The sequence below is a fragment of the Harpia harpyja genome, chromosome 7 (genome assembly GCF_026419915.1).
Source record: "Harpia harpyja isolate bHarHar1 chromosome 7, bHarHar1 primary haplotype, whole genome shotgun sequence".
Taxonomy (NCBI): Eukaryota; Metazoa; Chordata; class Aves; order Accipitriformes; family Accipitridae; genus Harpia; species Harpia harpyja.
This window is the reverse complement of record NC_068946.1, coordinates 39,767,568-39,789,803: the sequence shown is the minus strand read 5'-3', so window position 1 is coordinate 39,789,803 and position 22,236 is coordinate 39,767,568. Positions and strand designations below refer to the sequence as shown.

Genomic DNA, 22,236 nt, shown 5'->3' with positions numbered 1-22,236 from the left:
GGGGTCGTGTGTGTGTGTCCCCCCCCCTCCAAGGGGCGCAGCCGACCCCCGTCGCCGAGGCCGCCACTGGCCGTGGGGAGGCGGAGCAGGGACCCCCCCCCCCCCGTGGCTGCAAGAGGCACCCCCACCCCGGGGTCGGGGCTAGGGGGCACAGGGATCAGCCCCACGGCTCGTCGGGGGGGCAGGGGGTCCCTAGGGCTGTGCCTGCAGGCATCACCCTTCTTTGGCCGGGACTCCTGCCCCAGGGCATCCCCGGACCGGGGGCACCTGCCTGGGCCCAGCTCTTAGCAGGAGGTGCCCAGCCCGAGGTCCCGGCTGTGGGGCAGCACTCCGTGGGGCAGCACTCCGTGGGGCAGAGCTCCTCAGGCCATGGTAGCTGGGGCAACAGGGGACAGCATAACCGGGACCCCAGCCTGGGGGCACTGGGGTGGCACAGAGGGGTCCCGGAGGCAGGGGTGCCTTTCTGCCCTGTACCCACAAGCTGCAGCCCATACATGCAGCTGGGGTCTGCCTGCTCCTGGCCTGGCCTGGGGGTGCAGGATGAGGCCCCTCATCCCACAAGCCCCGTGTCCCCAGCTTGTCCCACAACCCCAAGATGGGGACAATGTCCCCCCGGGCTCCCCAGCTGCCCCTGAGCAGGCAGCAAAGCTGGAAGTAATGCTCCAACTGCCGCTGCGGGCATCTGGCCTGGAGACTTTGCTAATTACATTAATTAGAGGACAAGCAGAGCCTGGCTGAGCTGGGGCTGCTGCCTGCTCATGGCTCGTCATGGAAGGAAGAGAAGGATTTGGCCAGAGGGACAGGGGTCCTGGTAGGGACAGCGTGTGGCCTCCACAGCTGTCCCCACGGTGGGCAGCATCCCCTGGCACCCACCGGCAGCCCAGCCCAGGCCAGCAAGCCCGCTGGGGACGAGGCAGGCATCCTGCCTGGCTCCACCTGGGCTAAAGGAGCAGCACAGGTCAGCCCATGATAGAGAGCGGAGGAAGCACAGCCTCTTCCTTCCTCTTCCTCCTAGCCGGGCAGGGGGGCAGTGCTGGCTGCCTGGCCAGGGGAGCCGGCTGCCTCCCTGTCCGGCGCTGCGGAGGGGCAGGGAAACTGAGGCACGACCGCTGCCCACCCTCAGAGCAGGCAGAGGAGGTGGCAGGACGCGGTGTCCCGGTTCCCAGCCGCAAGCCCGGTCCCTGCCACGGCCCCCCCGCGGGATCGTGGTGCCCTGCGCCCAGCTGGGAGAGCGGGAGCCGCAGGTGCGAACCGGCTTTTTGCTCTGCCAGCGCTTCCACCGCCTGCCTGGTCCCGCCGGCCCCGCAGCATCCCGGCTCCCCGGGGGGGTACGGTACCTCCCGATGCCGGACCCCGTTTCCCAGAGGGGTCACCTGTGGGCATGTGTCGTGCCCCCCCCCTTGTGCCCCACGCTGGCGGGGGGGGGGGGACAGGTCCCCTCCCAGACTCGTTTCCCACCGTACGGGGCGGGCTCAGCCCCGGGGAGCCGGGGGGGCAGAGCGGTACCCGGGTGCGCTGCCGCGGGCATCGCTGCCTCGCCAGTGCCCCTGGTCCCCCCCGGGCCAGAAAGGACAACCTCAGCCGCCGAAGCTCCCAAACCGCAGCTGGGAGAGGTGGAAAGACCCCAAACAAGCTCAGATTGGGGAATTTCCAACCTGCTCTGCCCCCGGGGAAGGGCTGACAGAGCGCACAGCATCTCCTGCCGCCGAGATGGCAAGGGGGGAGGCGACCGGGACCGGCTGGAAACTCCCCAGGGCCGGTCGCTGCCTGGGGGCACGGCGGTACAGGGCTGCTGGGGGAAAGGGGCTGGGGAGGATGCCAGCACATGGGGGGCTTGGGGCGGGGGCACGAGTTTCTCCTGAAGGGGTTGTTACATCCTCAAGCTCCCGGTAAGAGCTGCTTTTCGGTGGGCACCTGGAAACAGCCCCGCTTCCCCAAGAAGGCAGGAGGAGAGGAATTGCAGGGGGAAGTATATATATATAGATGATATATTAATTTCCCAAATAATTGGGAAATTGTAGGGGAAAGAGGGAAAGAAAGAAAAAAGCAGGTGGTTATTGGTGCAGCCCCCCAGCACCTGTTGCCCCGTACACTGGCCTGCTCTGGCAATAGGGAACCTGTCCCCGGGGGGAGCTGGTGACCCCCCCAGCCTAGAGCCACCGGGTCCGGGGGTCTCCGCTCCAGGGGACACCCAGCATGGCGGGGGGGCTTCATACGCCGGGGGTGGCTGCAGGGGGGTCCTTTCCCCGGGGCCGCCAGCTGAATGGGGGGGGTGTGGGTGTGACACCCGGGGGAGTGACAGCAGGGCTGATCCCCCTCTCCATTATCCCTCAGCCGGAGGGGTGTGGGGGAGCCCCGTACGACCACCATGGCTCAAGGAGCGGGGGGGGATGTCCTTTCTAGCCAAAGAAGCGCCGCAGACACCTCCCCAGAGGCCGCCAACCCCCCTGCACCCCCGATGGCGGTCGCGTCTCGGTGGGGACCCCCGCTCCTCCCCCGCGGGGCGGGTGCGAGGAGGCGGAGGTGGGAGTGGGAGGAGGAGGAGTAGGGGCCCCCCCCCGGCGTTGCCCTTTTAAGGGGTTCCTTGAAACCGCGCCCGGGTTCCATGTTTGCAGCCCCAGCCCGGGCGGAGGAAACTCCATGTTGTAACAAAGTTTCCTCCGCGGCGCCGCTCCCGCGCCCGCCGCCCCGCGCCGCCGCCGGCCCCCGCCCCGCCTCCCCCCCCGGGGGCCGCGCCGGGGGGGGCCGCCCCCTCCCATTCCCCCCCCCCCGGCGCCCATGGAGCACCAGTCCATCATCGCCCAGGTTAGCAGGGAGGAGGGGAGCGCCCCGCTGCAGGAGAAAGGTAACGCGGAGAGGGGGATCCCTTCTCTCCCCCCCCCCCCCGGTGCGGGAGAGGGTGGTGGTGGTGGGGAGAGGTCTTCGGGGTCTCCGGCATCGCGGGGCGGGGGGGGGGGGGCGCTGGAGGCCTACGGGCGGCTGCTCCCGGGGGGTGTGATGAGCTGCGGGCGGTCTCAGCCTGCCCCCGTGCGTCCCGCTGCTCCGGGGCTGGAGGGGGACGCGCTGGGGCACGGGGGTGTGTGTGTGGGGGGCCAGGGGCTGGGAGGGAGCGGGGTTGTCTGCACCCACTGGGGCGCGGGAGGCCGTGCTGCGTCCCCTCCCGTCCCCCCGAGTCCCGTCGGTGACCCTGGGGTGCTCGGGGCGTTGCTCGGGCCCCGGCGCCCGGCGTATCTGCGCTGTTTCCTCCGGAGCCGGGCGGGGGGGGGTGCACGCAGCGCCGGTGGGGAAACTGAGGCAGGGATGGGGGGGGCGAGCGCTGGGCACCCCGCTGCAGCCCGGGGCACAGCCCGGCGCCCCGTCCCGTCCCTCCTCCACGTCTCCTGCGCTCCTTCCACCCAGCGCAGGGGGTTTAGCGGGGAGCGCTGCCTGTGTGCTGCCCGCCGGCCGGGGGAGCCGGCGGAGCCGGGGGGACAAGCGTGGGAACGGGCTCCGTCCCCAGTGCGCAGCTCCTGCCCCACGGGCTCACTGCCGTGGGGCGCCCCACGGGGCTGCCGGGGCGCGGGGCCCTGGCCCGGTTCCTGGGGGGGCACGACCGGGGGAGCTGCGGCTCCTGGCCCAGGCCGGCTCCGCTCCCGGCCCGGGCTGGGCTGGGGGCAGGATCCGGCCCGCGGGGCCGGTGGGGAAGGGGCTGGAGCGGCCGCGCTACCTCCGGTGCCCGGGGCGGGCAGGAGCTGCCCCTCTGCCTCAGTTTCCCCTTGATCCGCCCAATGGAGGCTGCGGGAACGGCGCCCAGGGGCGGGCACTTCGCCCTGATTGGCTTCTCGCCTCCGGTACGCTCGAGTCGGCCAATGAGAAAGGGGGGCTGGCTGGGGGCGGGGAAAAGAGGGTCTGTAAGCCCCGCCTCCCTGGGCGAGGCCCCGCCCACAGGACCGCCCACCCGCGTGGGTCAGTGCCCCCCGGGGAGGGACAGCGGGGACGAGCCGGGGGTCCACGGCCGCCCCGGGCGGTGCCGCAGCGGCCGGGCAGAGCCCCGCTCTGTTATTGTAGGGTCTCCAGCCGCGGTGGGGGGCCCACGGGGGTCACCCGTGGCAGGGAATGCACCCGGCCGAGGGGCTGTGGAGGGGGGTGTCTCCAAACACTCGTGTCCGTGGCGTGGCGCCGGCCCTTGGTGGGGCAGGAAGGGCGGCCGGATGGGTGCCGGGGGCTGATAAGGGCATGGGGGGACTCCGGGGGGCTCCCCCCGGCACCTCCCGTGTCCGGCACCAACACCCCGAACCCGGCTCACCCACCCCCCCTCGCCGTGCCAGGGCTGGGGGCATCCCCGGGGGGACCCGTGCCCCCCCTTACCCCCTTTACACCCCACTCCCCCCCCCTTCAGGTACCCAGGCCCCCGCCAAGAAGCCGCGGAGCCGCAGCATCCTCCAGTCCCTCTTCTGCTGCCTGTGCCGCGATGAGGGGGAGCCCTGCGCCGGCACCACCAGCGCCCCGCTGCTGGTGGAGGAGAACGGGGCCCTGCCCAAGGTACCCCCCCCACCCCGGGCACCCCCCCCCAGCCTGGCATTGGGCAGGGGGGCAGTGCTGAGGGGGGGCCGGGCTGCCCATCCCCAGTGCTTCCCCTGTGCCAGGATGGGGTGGGGGGGGTGGGGGGTGTCTAAATGGGCTCCCCCCTGCCGTGCCCCCTCTCTGGGTGGGCAGGAGGGGAGGGGGTGCCCCTGGCCACCCCGGTGACCCCCCGGGTTTGCCTGTGCCCCCCGCCCTGCCGCAGGCCGCCGTCAAACACCTCCTGCCCGAGATCAAGCCGCAGGACGCCAGCAAGCTGTGCGTGGTCATCGACCTGGACGAGACGTTGGTGCACAGCTCCTTCAAGGTGGGGGACGCCCCGGCCCCCTCCACCTCTCCCGCCCCTCCTGGGCCCCCCCCCCCCCGCTCTGCAACCCCCCACCCCCCCCAAGTGATGCCCGGCACCCAGGAGCAGCACCCAGTACAGCCCTGCTGGTCAGATGGGGTGTCCGTCCCTGCGAGGGGGCTGCGGGGCTGGCAGGGGGTGCGTCGCGGGCAGAGGGCAGGCAGCTTTTGGGCAGGGGGTGCCTGCCTGGCGTTGACCCTGCTGTGCCCTCCCCAGCCGGTGAACAACGCCGACTTCATCATTCCCGTGGAAATCGATGGCATCATGCACCAGGTAACAACGGGGGTGAAGGGTGCCCGGTGGGCGGGGGGGGCACAGCCCCCTCTGCTGCCTCCCCGGGGACCGGGAGCCGTCCCAGCGCTCTGCACCCAGGGACGGTCAGGGGCGTCAGGGTGCCAGGGCTGGCACCTCGGGGGGCAGAGGTGGGTGCCCATCCTCCCGGCGGGGTGGGGAGGTAGTGGTGGGGGTCCTGGCGCAGCGCCCTGCTGCAGTGGCCGGCCCCGGGTTCAAGTAATCCAGGATAGGCTGTGGTCTGGGCAGTCAGCCTGTTCTTGGTTACTTGGCTCCGGAGCCGGCCAGACGCTTCGCCCCGGACATGCCAGCGGGGCCGTGGCATCCCCCAGCCCACGCCGGGTAGCCCCCACGGCACGGGGCGCAGGCAGCCCTCTTCCTCCCTTGCCCAGCAGGGAGCCACTGGCTGGTCTCTGGGACACGGCTGTCCCCCAGGGTGGGCACGGGGGGTGCTGGGCGGGGGGACCGGGCTGCCGGCGCCCGTGGCGCGCTGCCCTCTGCCCCGTGCCCGCAGGTGTATGTGCTCAAGCGGCCGCACGTGGACGAGTTCCTGCAGCGCATGGGTGAGCTCTTCGAGTGTGTGCTCTTCACCGCCAGCCTGGCCAAGGTGGGTGCCCCCCCCGCCACCATCGCCCTCCCCGGCCACCCCTTGGGTGGCACAACTCCCCTTGCCTGCCCACCCGTGGGCATTGTAGTGGCCCCTCGTCCCCTGCGTGCCTGCAGGCAGTGCCTGCCCCTCCCAGCCACCGGCCGGGGAAACTGAGGCACAGAGTGAGCTAGCACTGGTGCAGAGCTGGGTGCCATCGTCACCAGGGGGGGGGCACGGTGGCACGACGTGACCCAGTGACCCCCTTCCCGTGCCCACAGTACGCGGACCCTGTGGCCGACCTGTTGGATAAATGGGGGGCTTTCCGGGCACGGCTTTTCCGGGAATCCTGCGTCTTCCATCGCGGCAACTACGTGAAGGACCTGAGCCGCCTGGGCCGCGACCTGCGCCGCATCATCATTGTGGACAACTCGCCCGCATCCTACATCTTCCACCCTGATAACGCTGTACGTACCCCTGGGGTGAGGCTGGGGGGGGTACGGAGGGGAGGTGGCGGGGGGCCCCCGCCTCAGCCGCTGCCCGCTGCGCTGCCCGCAGGTGCCGGTGGCCTCCTGGTTCGATAACATGGCGGACACGGAGCTGCTGGACCTGCTGCCCTTCTTCGAGAGGCTCAGCAAGGTGGAGGACGTGTACGCAGTGCTCAAGAAGCAGCGGACTAACAGCTAGTGGCCCCCCCACCCCGCCGGGTGCTGCCAAGGGGCACCGCCGTGGCAGCCGGGTGCCTTATTTTAGGCGGGGGGGTGTGTCCCAGTGTGCGCCCCCCCCATCGTCCTCACCAGCCCCGGTGGGCGCGGGTGCCCTCCCTGCCTGCTGGTGGTGGGAGATGCGGGTGCCCCCGATGGGGAGCTGGGTGTCCTCCTTCCCACGGAGGAGAGGGGGGGCCGTGGGTGACCCGCTGCCTTGCTGTGCTGGGGACCTGTTGGGGGGGGGTCCCGTCCTCCCCCGCTGTCCCACCCCCCCGCAACCTGCGTCCCCCCTCCCCGAAATGGTTCTCAGGTCCTTTTCCCCTCTGTGTCCCCCTGAGTGGGGAAGGGGGGGGGGTCAGCAGCTGCTGCTTTCCACTGCCTTTGGGGGGGACTAGACCCCCCCCAACCAGGCTCTGCCTGCTGGGGGGGGCTGGCGGCCCTCAGCCCCTATCTGCAGGGGCTACGGGACAGGTTAACCCCTTGACACCCCCCGAAAAATGGGGGAGTCTTATTGGCCTTGGTGCATAGGGCCGACACCCTACCCTTAACTCTGCCCTTGGTGCAGCTGATCACCTCGGGGGGGGCACGTCCCTACCCCCCCCTTCGTGCCTTCTGCTGCCCCCCGCCTAGGAGGTGTGTTTTGGGGGCAGCCCGGCCTCAGGGCTGAGCCCCCGGCCACAAATGCCCCCCACGTGCCTTGGGACGTCACGTCTCCATGTCGCCCCCAGCCCTGCAAGGGGTGTGCCTGGGGGGGCTCTTAACTCACCCCCTCCAACCTCAGTTTCTTCCTGTGGGGGGGGGGTCTGGTGGCCTCCGCCCCCATTCCCAGTTACACTGTGTTAGTGGGAGCCACTCCAGTCTCCAGGAGTGGGGTCCCCTCTCTTGCCAGGGGGCCCACACATCCCCTCCCCATCCCTCCGCAGCTTCACCAAAGGCTGCGACTCCCAGGGGGGAGGGACCCCCATACCAGCCTTAGTGTGCCCCCCCTAGCTTTACTCCAGCCCCAGCCCCCCAGCTGGGGCAGGGGTGGGGTGCACTGCAGAGCCCCCCTCCCTGCAGCTTGGGGGTTACCCTGACCCCCGTGGGGTTGGGCTTGTGCCAGGGTGTCCCCCAGCCTTGAGGGGCTGGGGGCTCTCAGGGAGGGGTTTTGGGGGGGAGGGGGGGGAGGCTGAGCCTAGCCAGGCCTTTTTTAGCATCGCAATATGGACAATGTCTCATATCTTTTTAGGGGGAAAAGCAACGGTTTCCCAAAAAATCATGGGTGCCTTTTTACCGCTGTGCCAGGGAAGGGGGGGCAGTATCTGCGGGGGGGGGGGCGGGGGGATTGCGAGGGGTTTTAGCTCTCCGGTGCTGTCCAGCCGGCTCCTGCTGGCGCTCCCCTTCTCCCAGCACTGGGTGCCGGGGGCAGGCAGGGGTCCCCCCAGGCCTGCCCGCACCCTGCCTCCAGCCCCTGCCCCACAGCGGGGGGGTGGGATGGGGGACGCTGTGGCACACCCACCCCCCGGGACCCCTGCCTGCCCCGGGCCTGATCCTGCCCCTCCAGGAGGGTTGAACTCAGCACTTTATATTAGACAAGTCAAACGGCACCAGCAAAGCCCACTGCCCAGCAAGCACCCATGGGTGCTGCAGCACCCAAGGAGCACAGACCCCGTGCTGGGCACCCTTGGGGGGTCCGGGGGGGGTCCGGAGGCAGCACTGGGGGGACTGGGGAAGGCTGGGGGACCAGATCCAAGTGCCTTCATGTGATTAAAGCTGTCAAACCATCTTGGAAAGGTGAGTCCTGTGTGTGCGCGAGTGTGTGCACGCGTGGGCATGGGCACGTGCCACGTGCGTGTCACTAGTGGGTGTGCACAGTGGGGGGGGCAGCGAGCCCCCAGGATCCCCTAAATCCCCCTCGGAGGGGGAGGATGCTGCAAGTCAGTGCTGGGGCAGCACCCTTGGGCTGCAGGGTGCCAAGGGGACACCCTCACAGTCCAGGGCAGACCCCCCCCGGTTGTTCTGGCACCCCCATCCTAACCCCTTCCCCCTCCTCCTGGAAAAAGGACCGTGATGCCATGGGGATGGGTATCCTACCCCTCAACAAGGGGGGGGGCTGAATTTACCATGTGGGTTTTGCCCCCAGCCTTGGGGGAGGGGGTTGTGTCAGAAGTGCTCCCTTCCTCAGTTTCCTCCAAATAAGGTGTCAGACCCCTCCACATAGACTGGGGGTCACTGGGGGGGGACTTGTGACCCCTCCCCCGGGCAGCCTGCTGCCAACGTGCAGGCAGTGGGGTGCTGGGGGGGATGTCTCTTAGCTGTCCCCTCCGTGCCCTCGTTGGCCCTGTGCCTCCCCTCATTAACGAAGTCTCTGTCCTCCCTGATGGCTGCACTAATTACTGAGTTCATTAGTGGCCCAGCATGTCTGGCTGGGGGGCCCGGGGAGGGGGCGAGCCCTCTGGGGCTGGCGTGGGGTCCCCCACCCCTGTGCCACACCAGCAGGCTCAGCCCTGGGACGCGGCCACCGAGCAGAGAGCAGCCACCCGGGTGTCACACCCCACCCAAAACTCCGTGCCACACCCCTGCCGGAGGCTCTGCACCCAGGTAAGGGTCCCACGGGGGACGCTGGTGTGGGGTGCAGGGGGTGGGAGCTGGGTGGCATGGTTAGGAGGGTTTGGGGGTTTGCGGGGCCAGGGGAGTGGAGGGCAGCAGCAGAGCCCATCTCCGTGGCATCAGGGCACCCCCTTGTTTGTGGCTGACACCCCCCTGGCCTGGTTCAGCCCATTGCTGTTACTTCGGGGATCCTTGGCGGGGGGGGGGTGCAGGCAGGACTTGGGGCTCACTGCAGCCCAGGCCTGGCGCCAGGGTGATGGCCGGGGCGCGGGATGCCTGTGGCACTCGTGGCCAGGGCTGCTGGCTCAGCAGGGCGGCCAAGATAAGGCTGCGGCAGTCCTGCGGGGCTGGGGAAGAGATAAGAGCAAGACGGGGAGCCCAGGGGGCCTGCCTGCTGCTGCGAACCCCCCCCCCCCCCCAGCTTTATGTACGCCTTGGTCGTCCCCCAAAACCACCTTCGGAGCTGGGAGCCACTGGGCAGGACTCCAGTCCCCTCTCCTCTCTGCCAACACCCAAGGGCATCATCAGGTACCACTCCTTGGGGCTGGGGTTTGGGGGCACGGGACAGGGCACAAGGCTTAGCCATGCCACCGCTCTATGCCCTGCCCTGCGCCCCCAAACCCCAGCACCATGCCCCATCCCTGCGCTCCCTTCCCATCCCCAAGGCCGGGACCGCAGAGATCTCCGATGTGGGGAGGGCAAAGCCCATTGAGTGGTGAGCAGGGATCTGGCCTCCAGCTGGCGAGTGGCACAGCCTGGGGACAGTCCCACGGGCAGGGAAGTGATGTGCCAGGTAGGGGGTGGGACACGAGGATGCGTGGGGTGGGAAGATGATGCTGCATTGCTGGTGGCACCAAAAGTCCCGTCACCACGGGACTGGGCGAGCAGAGGGCAGCAGTGTAGCCCAGCCCTGTGGCATCAGCCTGTTGCTATCGCTTTGGGGAAACTTTTGGTGGGGGGCAGGCATCAAAACCCCCTCACCGTGGGCTCAGTGCCAAGGGCCAAGAGGGGAGCAGGCCTAGGAAGGGCAGCTGGTACTACAGCAGGGTGCCCAGGGTTGCCCTGTGCTGTAATAGCACCTGGGGGGGGGGGGGGGGCAATCACCACATCAGTAAGGGGGGCTCTTCAGGTGCCATAAAGCCTTGGAGGGCCGTGGGGACCTTGACTCCGGGCTGTTCCTGCCCTTATATGGTGAACATAGGCTGGGACAGGAAGGGACAAAGGTCTCCTGGGTGCTGGCACCCGAGCACTTTGCCTAGGTACGCTCACCTGTGCCCAGCTCTGCAGGGAAGGTGAGGGGCTGGGGTGGGGGGCTGGAAAGTGGGCATGGCGGGGGGCAGCACATCCCACAGCCACCACCGCTCCTGGCACCAGGGTGGCCTGGGGACGGGGCTCGGGGATCCACCCGTGCCCCACCGTGGGGCTGCGCTGGAGGGATGTCACCCCCGTGGATCTGAGGGACGGGATTTGGGCGCTTTCAGGGCAGCGCAGCAGGACAAGGCAGCGTTTTGCAGGGCTGGGGGAGCAGAGACCTCTCTGCTGGGCACCGCTGGCTGCCTGACCTCCCCGCCTGCTTGCCGGCGAGCGCTGCTAGCCTGGCAGAGATGGCTGCGGGCAACCTCGGCAGCACTGGGGCTGAGCCCTGGCATGCTCGGCACCTCTGTGAGGCCAGGCTGTGCCCTCCCTGGGGGGCATGGATCCGGTGGTGGGGTTGGGAGTTGGGGGGGGGGGCTGAAGCAGGCAGCGTGTGCTTGCACACGTGTGTGTGCGCACATGCGTGTGTGTGCAAGGCCACCAATGGTGGCCATGCCATGCTGTGCCATGTCATGCCAAGCTGAGCCGGGAGCAGGCTGAGCAGGGCCAGTTCCTGCTGGCGCTGGGGAGGAGCAGGCCACTGCGCAGCGGTGTCACCCAGCCGTTGCTGCTGGGCTGGGGATGCCCTGTACAGCCCTACCCCGTGCCCAGGCACAGGGCAGGACACCGGGGCGCTCGGGGGACCCTGCTCCTGCCCACCGCGGACCCTGGCATGGAGCTGTGACAGCCCCCATTAGCCACGGTGCTAGCCAGGCTGAGGGGGATGGCAGCCCCGCTTGTGTGCCCGCAGCCCTGGCACCGGGGTGTCAGGGGGTCCCCTCACCCCGTGCAGCTCCGGATGGGGGTTTATGGCCCAGCCAGCGGCAGACGAGGCAAGGCAGCAGATGGCACGGCAGGCTGGCTCCGTCCCAGCTCTTAATGACACTGCCTGCCATTAATGAGGGTGTTGCCGATGCCCCGGCAGGTCCCCTTGCCTGCAGCACCTGTCACCATGGTGGAGCTCAGCACCAAAGTCAGCAGGACGCTCAACAAGACCACGCCAGGCCTCCAGATATGGCGAATCGAGGTGGGGACAGGGGCACAGCCTGGGCACCCATTACCTAGACACCCATCACCAGGCTGTTTGGGGGGGCTGTGGGAGGGAAGATCCCCCCTTTGTGTCCTCAGTGCCTGGGTTTGAGGGTCTCAGTGTGGCACCCAGGGTTGAACCCAACCAGATTTTGGGGCTGGGGGCAGTGGGGTGGGGGGGGTCCCCAACAGGGCTGACATCTCCCTTCCTTCTGCAGAACATGGAGATGGTGCCAGTGCCCACCAAAAGCTACGGCAACTTCCACGAGGGGGATTGCTACATCCTGCTGTCGGTAGGGCAGCCTGGGGTCCCGCGGGGGACTGGGGATGGGCTCTGCCCCAGGGTGGGCTGGGCTGCAGGGAGGGATGTCCCTGGCCAGAGTGGCCTGGGGACACAGGGGCTCTTGTAGCGGGGATCGGTGTCCTGCAGACACGCAAGACTGGGAGCAGCTTCAGCTACAACATCCACTACTGGCTGGGCAAGGAGTCGAGCCAGGATGAGCAGGGGGCAGCCGCCATCTACACCACCCAGATGGATGACCACCTGGGCACGGTGGCCGTGCAGCACCGTGAGGTCCAGGGCCACGAGAGCGAGACCTTCCGCGCCTACTTCAAGCAGGGACTCATGTATGTCAGTGACCCCGGGGACCCACTGCCACAGCGGGTAATGGTGGGGAGGGATCCTCTGCATGCCCGCCCTGGGGACATCCCCAGTGGGGATGGGGACAGCCCTGTCCCAGTGGGGTGGGGAAGGCAGGAGGATCTGGAGCTGGTCTCGCTCCATCCATCATCCACATGGGTGGGTGGGTGTCCCCAAACACCTCCCTGCCCACAGAGGTGGGAGGGGGAGCCCACTGGAGCAAGAAGGGGGGCCCAGGGCTCACGCTGTGTCTGTCCCCCCCAGCTATAAGAAGGGTGGGGTGGCCTCAGGCTTGAAGCACGTGGACACGAACACCTACAATGTCCAGCGCCTGCTGCACGTGAAGGGCAAGAAGAATGTGGTGGCAGATGAGGTGAGTTATGGGATGTAGGGGGACCCCAGCCACCAACCTCCATGCAGAGATGCTCTTTGGGGTCAGGATCAGGCCAGAGCCCCCCCAGACACAGCTGCCCTCAAACAGGGGACAGAGTGGGTGTGGGGCCACGCCACCTTGCCTCAGGAGCAACCTCACCCCCAAAAAGCCCTTCTTGGGATAAGGAGGAGGAATACTGGCTAGATGCATCAGCACTGAGCCAGGACAGGCAGGGGCTGTGGCGCCAGGAGGACCCAGGCGTCCTGCTGCTTGACCATCCCCCCCAATCCTGTCCTGCTGCAGGTGGAGATGAGCTGGAAAAGCTTCAACCGGGGGGATGTGTTCCTGCTGGACCTGGGCCAGCTCATCATCCAGTGGAACGGCCCCGAGAGCAACCGAAACGAGAGGCTGAAGGTATGGCTGGGGGGTCCCAGGGTCCCTCCCTGGAGGAAGGGGGTGACTGGCCACTCCCTCCCCAGCCTGGGCTGACCCCTTCTCCCCCGGGTGCAGGCGATGACCCTGGCCAAGGACATCCGGGACCGGGAGCGTGGGGGCCGTGCCAAGGTGGGCATAGTGGACGGTGAGGACGAGGGTGCCTCGCCAGGGCTCATGCAGGTCCTCACGCATGTGCTGGGTGAGAAGAGGGACATCAAGGCAGCCACCCCTGATGACAAAGTGGACCAGAAGCTCAAGTCTTCCCTCAAGCTCTACCAGTGAGTTGCTGGGGATGGGTCGCCTGCGGGGGCATCTCGTAGGGTGCCGGAGGGACCCAGCACCCATCTCTGCTATGTCCCACAACTCCCGTCCCCATGGACAGCCACCAAGAGGGGTCAAGGCCACCACAGGGGTGGGGACAGGTCCTTTGGATGCCATTGGAGCAAGGGGTCCCTGGTGCCAATAGGGTTGGTACCTGATGGAGAGATGCTCACGGAAGCATGACCTCTGAATACAGTGGCAATGTCCCTGGGTGGCCCCATCTCATCTGACACCCCTTTGTCCCTCCTCATGGCCATGGGTGAGCTACATGGCAGGGCAGGCTGCAAACAAGGTTGCCACCGTGGCAGGGCAAGAGGGTCCCTGGGTACCACCTCTGCCATGATCAGGTTGGGAAAGGGGATGGGCAGGGGACACCCCCACCCAACCCTGCCACCCCAAGGTGGGGATGGGGAGGGGGTTTTCCAGCCCCATTTCTAACCCCTCCTCCTCTCTTTTCCTCTGCCAGCCTCTCCAATGCCAGCGGGAACCTGGTGATACAGGAGGTGGCGGTTCGACCCCTGACTCAAGACATGCTCCTGCATGAGGTGTGTTACCCATGGGGTGCCCAATTTCCTTGGCAGGGCCAAGATGGCAAGGTGGCAAAGCCCACCAAATCAGCTTTTGAAGGGTTAAAGCTGCCCAAAGTCCTAATTTCTGCTGTTGTCCCCCTCCAAGGACTGCTACATCCTTGATCAAGGAGGTCTAAAGATCTTTGTGTGGAAGGGCAAGAAAGCCAACAAGGAGGAGAAGCAGCAGGCGATGAACAGGGCACTGGTGGGTGCTGGGTTAGGGAACAGTTATGGGATAGCCTGGCTGTTCCCTGGGGTGCCGGGCACCCCATGCCCACGCTCTGGGTCTGAATCCCCCAGGGCTTCATCAAAGCCAAGAACTACCCAGCCAGCACCAGCGTGGAGGTGGAGAATGATGGGTCTGAGTCGACCATCTTCAGGCAGCTCTTCCAAAAATGGACTGTCCCCAACCAGACCAGCGGGTTGGGCAAGACCCACACCATGGGCAAAGTGGGTGAGTGTCCGCTTCTGACACTGCAGGACTCCTTGGATTGGGATGGGAGGGCTGTGGGGACCTCCACGGCTGGCGTGATGTGGGTCAGCCCTCTGCTCTTCCCCTCAGCCAAGGTGGAGCAGGTGAAGTTTGATGCCACCACGCTGTACGCCAAGCCCCAGATGGCTGCCCAGCAGAAGATGGTGGATGACGGATCCGGGGAGGTGGAGGTAGGGTGGCCAGGGCAGAATGTGAGACCCTCTCGGGGCACCCCCTGGGCTGTACTGGGGGATGTTACGGTATCCAGGGGCTACAGGGCAGGGGGATGCACTAGCCCTGGCAGCAGCATGTCCCCGTCCCACCAGGTCTGGCGTGTGGAGAACCAGGAGCTGGTGCCTGTGGAGAAGAGGTGGCTGGGCCATTTCTATGGTGGGGACTGCTACCTGGTGCTCTACACCTATTTTGTAGGGCCCAAGGTGAACCGCATCATCTACCTCTGGCAGGTGAGACCCCCAGGTCACTGACCACAGGTGGGGGACGGGCACCTCTGCAGACTGGGGGTGCTCTGCTCCTACGCATGACCCCATGGGAACGGCATGAGGGTTCCCTCTTCCCAAGAGGGAAAAGGGGGCCGTGGTGGGTGCTGAGCCCCCCTCTGCCCTGCCCAGGGCCGCCAAGCCAGCACAGATGAGCTGGCTGCCTCCGCCTACCAAACCGTCATCCTGGACCAGAAGTACAACAACGAGCCCGTGCAGGTCCGCGTCACCATGGGCAAGGAGCCGGCCCACCTGATGGCCATTTTCAAGGGCAAGATGGTGGTGTATGCGGTGAGTGCAGGGCTGCTGGGGGGGTGGGGACTGGGCAGGCGGTTGAGCCTGTGGCACCAGTGGTGACCTCCTGTCCCCATTCCCCCAGGGTGGCACCTCGCGGGCGGGCAGCAAGGAGCCCACACCCTCCACCCGCCTCTTCCACGTGCATGGCACCAATGAGTACAACACTAAGGCCATCGAGGTGCCCGTCCGTGCCTCCTCTCTCAACTCCAATGACGTCTTCGTGCTCAAGACCCCCAGCTGCTGCTACCTCTGGTATGGGAAGGTGGGTACCACCGGGCACGGGGGTGGGTGCTGCCACCCCCAGGAGAAATGTCCCCATCTCCTCTTCTTCCTCCTTGGCTGGGGCTGGTGATGGAGCAGCTGTGCTTGCTCGGCAGGGCTGCAGTGGAGATGAGCGTGAGATGGGCAAGATGGTGGCCGACATCATCTCCAAGACAGAGAAGCCAGTGATCGCAGAGGGACAGGAGCCACCTGAGTTCTGGCTGGCCCTGGGGGGCAAGTCCCAGTATGCCAACAGCAAGAGGTACCAGCCCTGTGCCCAGGGGTCCCTTGTCCCTACCCACCCTTGGGGTTAAGATGGGCCACCAGTCCCCAAGCAGGGTGAGCCCCATTCCCACCACCACTGCTGCGTTGTCCCCCACCAGGCTGCAGGAGGAGAACCTCTCCGTGTCCCCCCGACTCTTTGAGTGCTCCAACAAGACAGGCACCTTCATGGCCACGGAGATCGTAGACTTCACCCAGGACGACCTGGAGGAGGATGACGTTTACCTGCTGGACACCTGGGACCAGGTGAGCTGGGGGGGCACGGGGTGGGGGAGCACCTTTGATCCCACAAGCTGATGTCCTTGGAGGGGGTGGATGACCTGCAGCAGCCAGAGGTGGTAGGGTGGGAGGCTGGAAACCCACATGTTCCTGGCCCCACGCTGTTTTTTTTCCAGCCCCCTTGCTCCAGGGGATGGCTGAGGATGGACTCCCAGTGCCATTCCCTGTGGACAGATCCTGGGTGCCCCCAACCATGGGTTGGCCACAGCCCCAGAGGGCCCCATCTCACCCCCGTGGTGGACATGGTGACCTCGTTGCAGGTTTTCTTCTGGATTGGGAAAGGCGCCAATGAGTCAGAGAAGGAGGCAGCGGCGGTGATGGTGCAGGAGTACCTGTGGAGCCACCCCAGCGGGCGCGACCTCGACACCCCCATCATCGTGGTGAAGCAGGGCCACGAGCCCCCCACTTTCACTGGCTGGTTCCTGGCCTGGGACCCTCTCAACTGGGCCGTGAGTCATGGAGGGGGCTGGGAAGACCGGGGGGGCCCTTCGCAGATGGGACCAGATGTGGATCTGGCCCCAGCCAGCATCTCCAGGGTGCGGGCAGGGGCTTGCCTGATCCCTGCCCATGCTGAGGGGCTGAGCACTTTTGTCTCCTTCCCAGGACAAGAAATCCTACGAGGTGCTGAGAGCTGAGCTGGGGGACGAGAGCAGCCTCGGGCCTCTCACCTCAGTAAGTAGCACAGGGAGAGGGGGCAGCCTGGGGTGGGAGGGGGCACAGAAAGCCCCTCCGTCCCCTTGGCAGGTGGCACCAAGCGGCTGCAAGGACACGTCCTCTGGTGAGGGGACACCTGGAACCAGCCTGTTGCTGCCTCCGTTCCTGGGGCAGCCCTTGATGTGACCCTGTCTCTCGCTCCCCCCCACCCCATCCAGGTGCTCACATCCAGGCAAGAGGTCTTCACCAGCACCACCAGCCTCCTCCCCAACAAAATGGAGACCTTCCCCCTGGATGTGCTGGTAAACACCTCGGCCGAGGACCTGCCGCAGGGTGTGGATCCCAGCAGGAAGGAGGTGAGACGAGGCCAGGAGGCTGCGGGGGGGGTACCAGGGGAAGCCTCCCCAGCTTTACCTCAGCCTCGTCTCTCCTCCCCCAGTACCACCTCTCCGACCAGGACTTCGAGGCTGTTTTTGGCATGAGCCGCTCCGCCTTCGGCAAGCTGCCCTTGTGGAAACAACAAAAGCTCAAGAAGGACAAAGGACTCTTCTAGGGCAGGAGCCTGGGCACAGGGACAACCCCAGCTTGTTATTTTTATTAAATAAAAAGGATTTGGAGAGCGGGGCTGCATCTTTCCCCCCAACCCCTGGGCTCAGCCCAGGTGTGGGGCTTATTTTGGCAAAGAGATGGCACATGGGGACAGAGGTCTTGACCAGGCACCGAGGCAGCGCAGGGAAGGACCCTCAGCTCCTTTTCCCTGGGTCCTTCCTTTGCCCCCCCGCGCTCAGAGGCGATGCACAAGCTGCTCCCACCCTGGGCACCCCCAGGGAGCCAGGGCTCCGCCATCCCACCCCAGCAGCTGCAGCTCAGGGCTAAAGGTCTGGTATACAGCTGGAGCCGCTCCCTCCGTTATCGCGTGAACCTCAGTCAATACGTGCAGTACCAAAGGTAAAAGCAACAAGCTGAGGGGATGGCCCCTGTGTGGGGACAGACACCAGGGATCGCCTTGTCCTTGCGTTGGGAGGGGAGGAGGGCATCTTCTTCCTGCTTTGGATCTGTTGGGGACCCAGAGAAGGGCTGGGGGTCCCCCAGAGGGGTGCTCTCTGCACGTGCCGTTCCCGGGCAACTGAGCGAAGTCCCAACAGCAAATGCAGGGCAGAGGTGCAGTAACCACCATCTGTGGTGTTCAGCAGGCAGCAGCCCAGACAGTGTGGAAATATGATTCCCAAACCAAGAGAGGGTTAATAAAGAGGTTTTAATTTCACAAAAATCTATCTACACATCATTTAAAAAGGGGCGGGGGGAACCCAAGAGCAAAAACTGTAAAGAATAGAGAGGAACAGGTCTGCTAAAACACAGAGAAAAGTGCTGCTCCACATCAACAGTGTAAAGAACCAGAAAGTTGGGGTGCAGGCAGAAACCTGCAGCAGCCACCCCACGGCAGGCAAGGCTGGAGTCCAGCAGCAGAGCTACATGGACAGCACCTGCCAGGGGTCCCACACCCCTTTCTCTCTCTTTGGCGGGAAATTACAGGGATTAATTAGCTCAATTAAAAGGAAAACAAAGCAGATGAGTTATTCCCAGCCCCAACCCCACTAAGCACAGTGATCCTCATGTGCCCCGCGCCAGGGTGAATCGCAGCAGGAAGCGCTGGGCTGGCCATCAGCCCTTCCTCAGGACGAGAAGGAAGATGCATGGGTGATGGTTATCCACGCTGCAGCGAGCAGGAGGTGGAAGGCAATGCAATGGCCCCAGGCGTCGGAGAGCCCCCGCTCCTCCTCCTGCTCAGCTCCTCGCATTGGTCTCAGCCTGCCGCTCCAGTGGGGAAACCAGTCCTTGCTTTGCAAAGGCTCTTTGTTCAGCCCCGCTGGCCAGGGCTCCCCAGGGACCTGTGCACACAAGCTCCAGTTCATTGACACGAGCAGTTTTGCACCTCTCAGAGTAGGGGAGTAAATCAAGACCAAATTATCGCAGTCAAACAACGAAGGGGTGAGAGAAACGGCAAGATGGGAGTTCCTTGCGTTTATATGCTGAATCACACTTGGACTAAACTAGGTTGATTCAGGAGCGGGTAAATGTTTAACTGCGACTCTGTACATCTGAGGAAGAGCCTGCACGTGTTCAGGGACCACAGCTGAACTTCTCCACCTACCTATCCCCCAGGATGGGTATCCCCACCTGGAAGGGACGACCTTACTGAACTTGCTGCTGCGACAGTGTGAGCATCAGGAACGTTACAGCTGGTGGGCAGCACGCCCCTCAGGGATTACACAGTGTCTTCCCCCCCTGCTGCTCTTGGACAGGGAGAAAGCTGGCTTCTGCAAGGAAGGGGCTCTGCAGACACTCCTGCCAGAGTGAAGGTGCAACTGAGCTGCCGCAGGCCAAACAAAAAAGCTTAAATTAATTAATAGATGTCTGCACATTCTTAATGGCTAGAATAATAAGCAAGAACTTTTCATAAAACAAGGAACGCTGGTTTCAAGCATCAGCTTTCGCACCTTGATCCAAACAAAAACTGGTTTTAAACAAAAGTTACTGCACTGAAAAGTCAGGCAATGTTTGCTTTTATTATAAATTAACTGGAGTGCAGCGCCTTGCAAAAACAACCTTGCCACCCAGAAAAGCAGAGCTGACTTCTGATACTACAGAAATACCAGTTATTTACAGTACTAGCATAGGATGCGCTTGGGGAATACAAATTTGCCCTGTGGTCGGAGCAGTCCCTTCATCACATTCGCAGGGGCGATCAGTTCAAAGGACAACTCCCATGTCACCGCCTCTTCCCGCTACCCAGAATTCTACCAAAATTAGTATCGACAATAGAAAAGTATAATGCTTTGTAATAAATTAACATATACACCCACACGGGCTGCATCTTACAAGATAAATGCTCTATCATGTTTACAACCAAACGTTCGCTCCTAGCCTGGAAACCAGAAAGATGTCACCCTGACCAGGTCCACTGGGCTCATCCGACACGTGGACTGGAAGGTCAGTCAGTCTTTTCACCACGCTGGGGTCCCCAAAGTACTCGGCTTGGGGAGGACTACCGATGACTGTGGCTCACTGATGTGCACAGAGGTGAGAAGAGGCCACTGAGGTATCATCCCCCTGCCAGCCTGCTAGGATAAACTCTAGTGTGGAAGTGCCCATGAAAGAGGTGCCTGCTGTCTCCTAAATCGGTGGTTTTGTCTGCTTTGCTTCAGCTGATTTATTCCTGAGAAACTCCTAACAATAGTTTAAAAAACCCAGAAACTATCTCGGCAGCAAAAGAAGGTGGGTTTTTTTGGTTGTGTTTTTTTTCTTTTTTTTTTAAAAGAAGTCTTTCACCTCTAAAACTCAAGCTGCAAAAATCATAACTAGAGGCCAAAACAAGAGCAACTACTCTGCTTAACAGCAACAATTTCTCTGAAATGAGTAAATGCCAGCAAAAGGAAACATCTGCCCTTGCTAAGTAAGTGCGAAGGTGCTGAAAAAGTGAAGTCACTAGGCTTATCCCCCCCTGCTGAAACAAGCTATAAAAGGAGCATCATGTCTCTAAATCCAATAAAATGCAACACTTCTTCCTAACTGTATTCTGTTAATGCTGAACATGGGCTTTCTGAAAGCTTTCCACCTGGTTTAAGTTTCACAGTTTGAGCACTCTGCACTCCTCAGAAAGGAGAACAGAGGCATAGCTGCAGTAAAAACCCTCTTACCCCGGGATACAAGAAGACCAAAGCAAGACCATGGTTCCATCAAAGAGCAATTCAACTGCCAAGCGCTACCCTGCAGACTCTGCCTTTTCCCACCATTTCTGATTCACGATGATCCAGGCCTGTGCAGAAAGGGTAACGCTAGAACACTCTTTCCCTCACAGAAGATGCAAAGTGGCTGTTGCTCACCTCCTGCTACTGTTCTCAGTCTGCTCCAGGTGTTCACCTGCCCCCAGAGTTACATCAAAGCAGCCCTAAGCAATATAACTTCAGTGCAAAATACTGCACACCCAAAGAGAGACCTCTCCTCTCCAAATGGTACTTAGGCAACAACCTTATGAAGAAAATGCAATCAAATAATAGAACTTGTAAAATGAAAGAAATCACGTATATAATCTCAGGTCTAAAGAAGGATGACAGTGAATGGTGTCAAAAAATGACAGAGCTGCCACCAGGTATGCAATACATTCCACAGCACCAACAGTTTGTTTCCTGGAACTGTATGTAAATAGCAGAGCGCTTACAAACCCATGAATGTCAAAATGCGTCAGCTTGAGTGACTCCAAAACGCCTCTTAGCGAGATGACTGGCAAGAGCGTACTCAGTGATCTGGGTTTCCAGTGAATATTACTAACACAACACACGCCAGGTTACAGAATCTATTGCTTAAATTGCTCTTGGAGGGGAGAGAAAAAAAAAAAAAAGAAAAAAAAAAAGCCAAGTGATATGTAAATCTTCGCCACTCACATCTCATAGGTGAGTGGGCTTTTAAAGTTGAGTCTCTTTTTGCACTTTTTTTTTTTATATCAGTTTATGAGCAGCTGTAGTCTTGTGGCTTGATGCAACTCTTTAAGGCTCCATGCTGACAAAATTATTTGAGGAACAATAAAAACTTCACCACAGGAGGATCGCTCTGGGATGTCAAGGTTTAAACGCGTGGTTCAGGCCCAGGACTTGCACAGATGGTTCAACAAACCAAGCGTCCCGTATTTCTACCTTTTGTCTCTTGTTTTGGCCCTGAGCTGTTTGTTACTCCTGTGTGTCTGGCACAAGTTCAGAATCTTCCTTGTTCCTCAGGAGGAACAAGGTGTTTTACTCTTCACAGAGGCTGACGAACCGATCTTCCTACTTCCATGCTAAGTGGCTGTGCATTTTTTTCTGTTTCTAGTAACTCATCGAAGATATCCCTAGGACAGAGGGAAAGACCAATAGTGAAACTTATGTACAACAACAAACTCCTATGTAAGACAGCCCTGACGGAATCAGCAACTGGATTTAATCCACAAACTCAAGTATCACAGATCCTGGCAGAGAAAGGTGTCTTATCTGGCATCTCTAAGCAAGGCTCCTTGAATCCCACAGCACTTTTTTTTTTTCATTTATTATTACAATGAGTAAGGTCAGTGGCAAGCCTCAAAGAACAGTAACAATAGTGAAAATAACTCCTGGCTGGTAAAAGGATCAGAAGCAACACAGGACACAGTCTGTAGATGAAGTAACATCCTTTATTATAGCAACCAGTAAAGAGAGAAGGGGACAAACTGAGGCACAAAACCCCTTCTTCAGTTCTGTGTGCCTGAAAAGGTATCACTTCTACCTACAAACCTCCTCTTGCCCGTGTCCTGAGATGACCACGGCTGCAACAACACAACCGCTAGGAGCAGGGATAAGGGCATTTACATATATCGCAGCACTTAAGGGAAAAACCCAAACTCCATTATGATTCCTGGTGCAACGAATGCATAGCTGAGACACTGAATCCTCTTCTTAAAAGATGATTTAATGCATCTTGTTAAAACCCTATGTATGAGTGACATACAATTCCATGCCTCTGAACTCGGAGCACTTCAGTTTTGTCATTCTTGCATATAATTCTGATTATGCTTTCTTCTGACAAATACATGGAGATACTTTACATCCCAGCAAAGAGGACTAGAGGAAGAAGAGAAGCCCTCTTCCTCACAAACAGCAGGTTACTACTAGCAGCAAAATTCCCCAAG

At 62.5% G+C, this 22,236-nt stretch overlaps 3 protein-coding genes across 6 annotated transcripts in view; 2 read left to right on the top strand and 1 right to left on the bottom strand.

The window, feature by feature from the left end:
• The first annotated feature begins 2,713 nt into the window (after positions 1–2,713).
• CTDSP1 (CTD small phosphatase 1) lies at positions 2,714–8,267 on the top strand. Its single transcript, XM_052791221.1, has 7 exons — positions 2,714–2,845; positions 4,379–4,521; positions 4,766–4,867; positions 5,123–5,179; positions 5,712–5,804; positions 6,065–6,250; positions 6,342–8,267. Exons 1-7 carry the CDS (start codon positions 2,779–2,781, stop codon positions 6,468–6,470), a joined length of 777 nt encoding a protein of 258 aa, XP_052647181.1. The 5' UTR covers positions 2,714–2,778; the 3' UTR covers positions 6,471–8,267.
• Positions 8,268–8,614: 347 nt separating this feature from the next.
• VIL1 (villin 1) lies at positions 8,615–17,165 on the top strand. The gene is made up of 20 exons (XM_052791220.1): positions 8,615–9,070; positions 11,358–11,459; positions 11,680–11,754; positions 11,892–12,088; positions 12,366–12,474; positions 12,778–12,888; positions 12,985–13,187; positions 13,697–13,775; positions 13,906–14,004; positions 14,100–14,253; positions 14,362–14,462; positions 14,598–14,735; positions 14,901–15,059; positions 15,148–15,327; positions 15,443–15,588; positions 15,710–15,854; positions 16,148–16,336; positions 16,491–16,559; positions 16,760–16,897; positions 16,981–17,165. The coding sequence occupies exons 1-20, from the start codon at positions 8,888–8,890 to the stop codon at positions 17,092–17,094; spliced, it is 2,691 nt and encodes an 896-aa protein (XP_052647180.1). The 5' UTR covers positions 8,615–8,887; the 3' UTR covers positions 17,095–17,165.
• Positions 17,166–17,777: 612 nt separating this feature from the next.
• USP37 (ubiquitin specific peptidase 37) overlaps positions 17,778–22,236 on the bottom strand; it is a 39,553-nt gene continuing 35,094 nt past the window's right edge. For all 4 annotated transcript variants that reach the window (XM_052791215.1, XM_052791218.1, XM_052791217.1 and 1 more), the window contains one exon: positions 17,778–21,423. In XM_052791215.1, the coding sequence (XP_052647175.1) occupies positions 21,336–21,423 (88 nt within the window). In that variant the 3' untranslated portion in view covers positions 17,778–21,335. The remainder of the gene's footprint in view (positions 21,424–22,236) is intronic.

What these genes read in the sequence shown, in the direction of transcription:
- CTDSP1 (XM_052791221.1), top strand. Translation starts at nt 2,779, where the DNA reads ATGGAGCACCAGTCCATCATCGCCCAGGTTAGCAGGGAGGAGGGGAGC. An exon ending in AGAACGGGGCCCTGCCCAAG is followed by an intron (nt 4,522 to 4,765) that starts GTACCCCCCCCA and finishes GCCCTGCCGCAG; the next exon opens with GCCGCCGTCAAACACCTCCT. An exon ending in TCGATGGCATCATGCACCAG is followed by an intron (nt 5,180 to 5,711) that starts GTAACAACGGGG and finishes CCGTGCCCGCAG; the next exon opens with GTGTATGTGCTCAAGCGGCC.
- VIL1 (XM_052791220.1), top strand. Translation starts at nt 8,888, where the DNA reads ATGTCTGGCTGGGGGGCCCGGGGAGGGGGCGAGCCCTCTGGGGCTGGC. An exon ending in CCACACCATGGGCAAAGTGG is followed by an intron (nt 14,254 to 14,361) that starts GTGAGTGTCCGC and finishes TCTTCCCCTCAG; the next exon opens with CCAAGGTGGAGCAGGTGAAG. An exon ending in GCAAGATGGTGGTGTATGCG is followed by an intron (nt 15,060 to 15,147) that starts GTGAGTGCAGGG and finishes CCATTCCCCCAG; the next exon opens with GGTGGCACCTCGCGGGCGGG.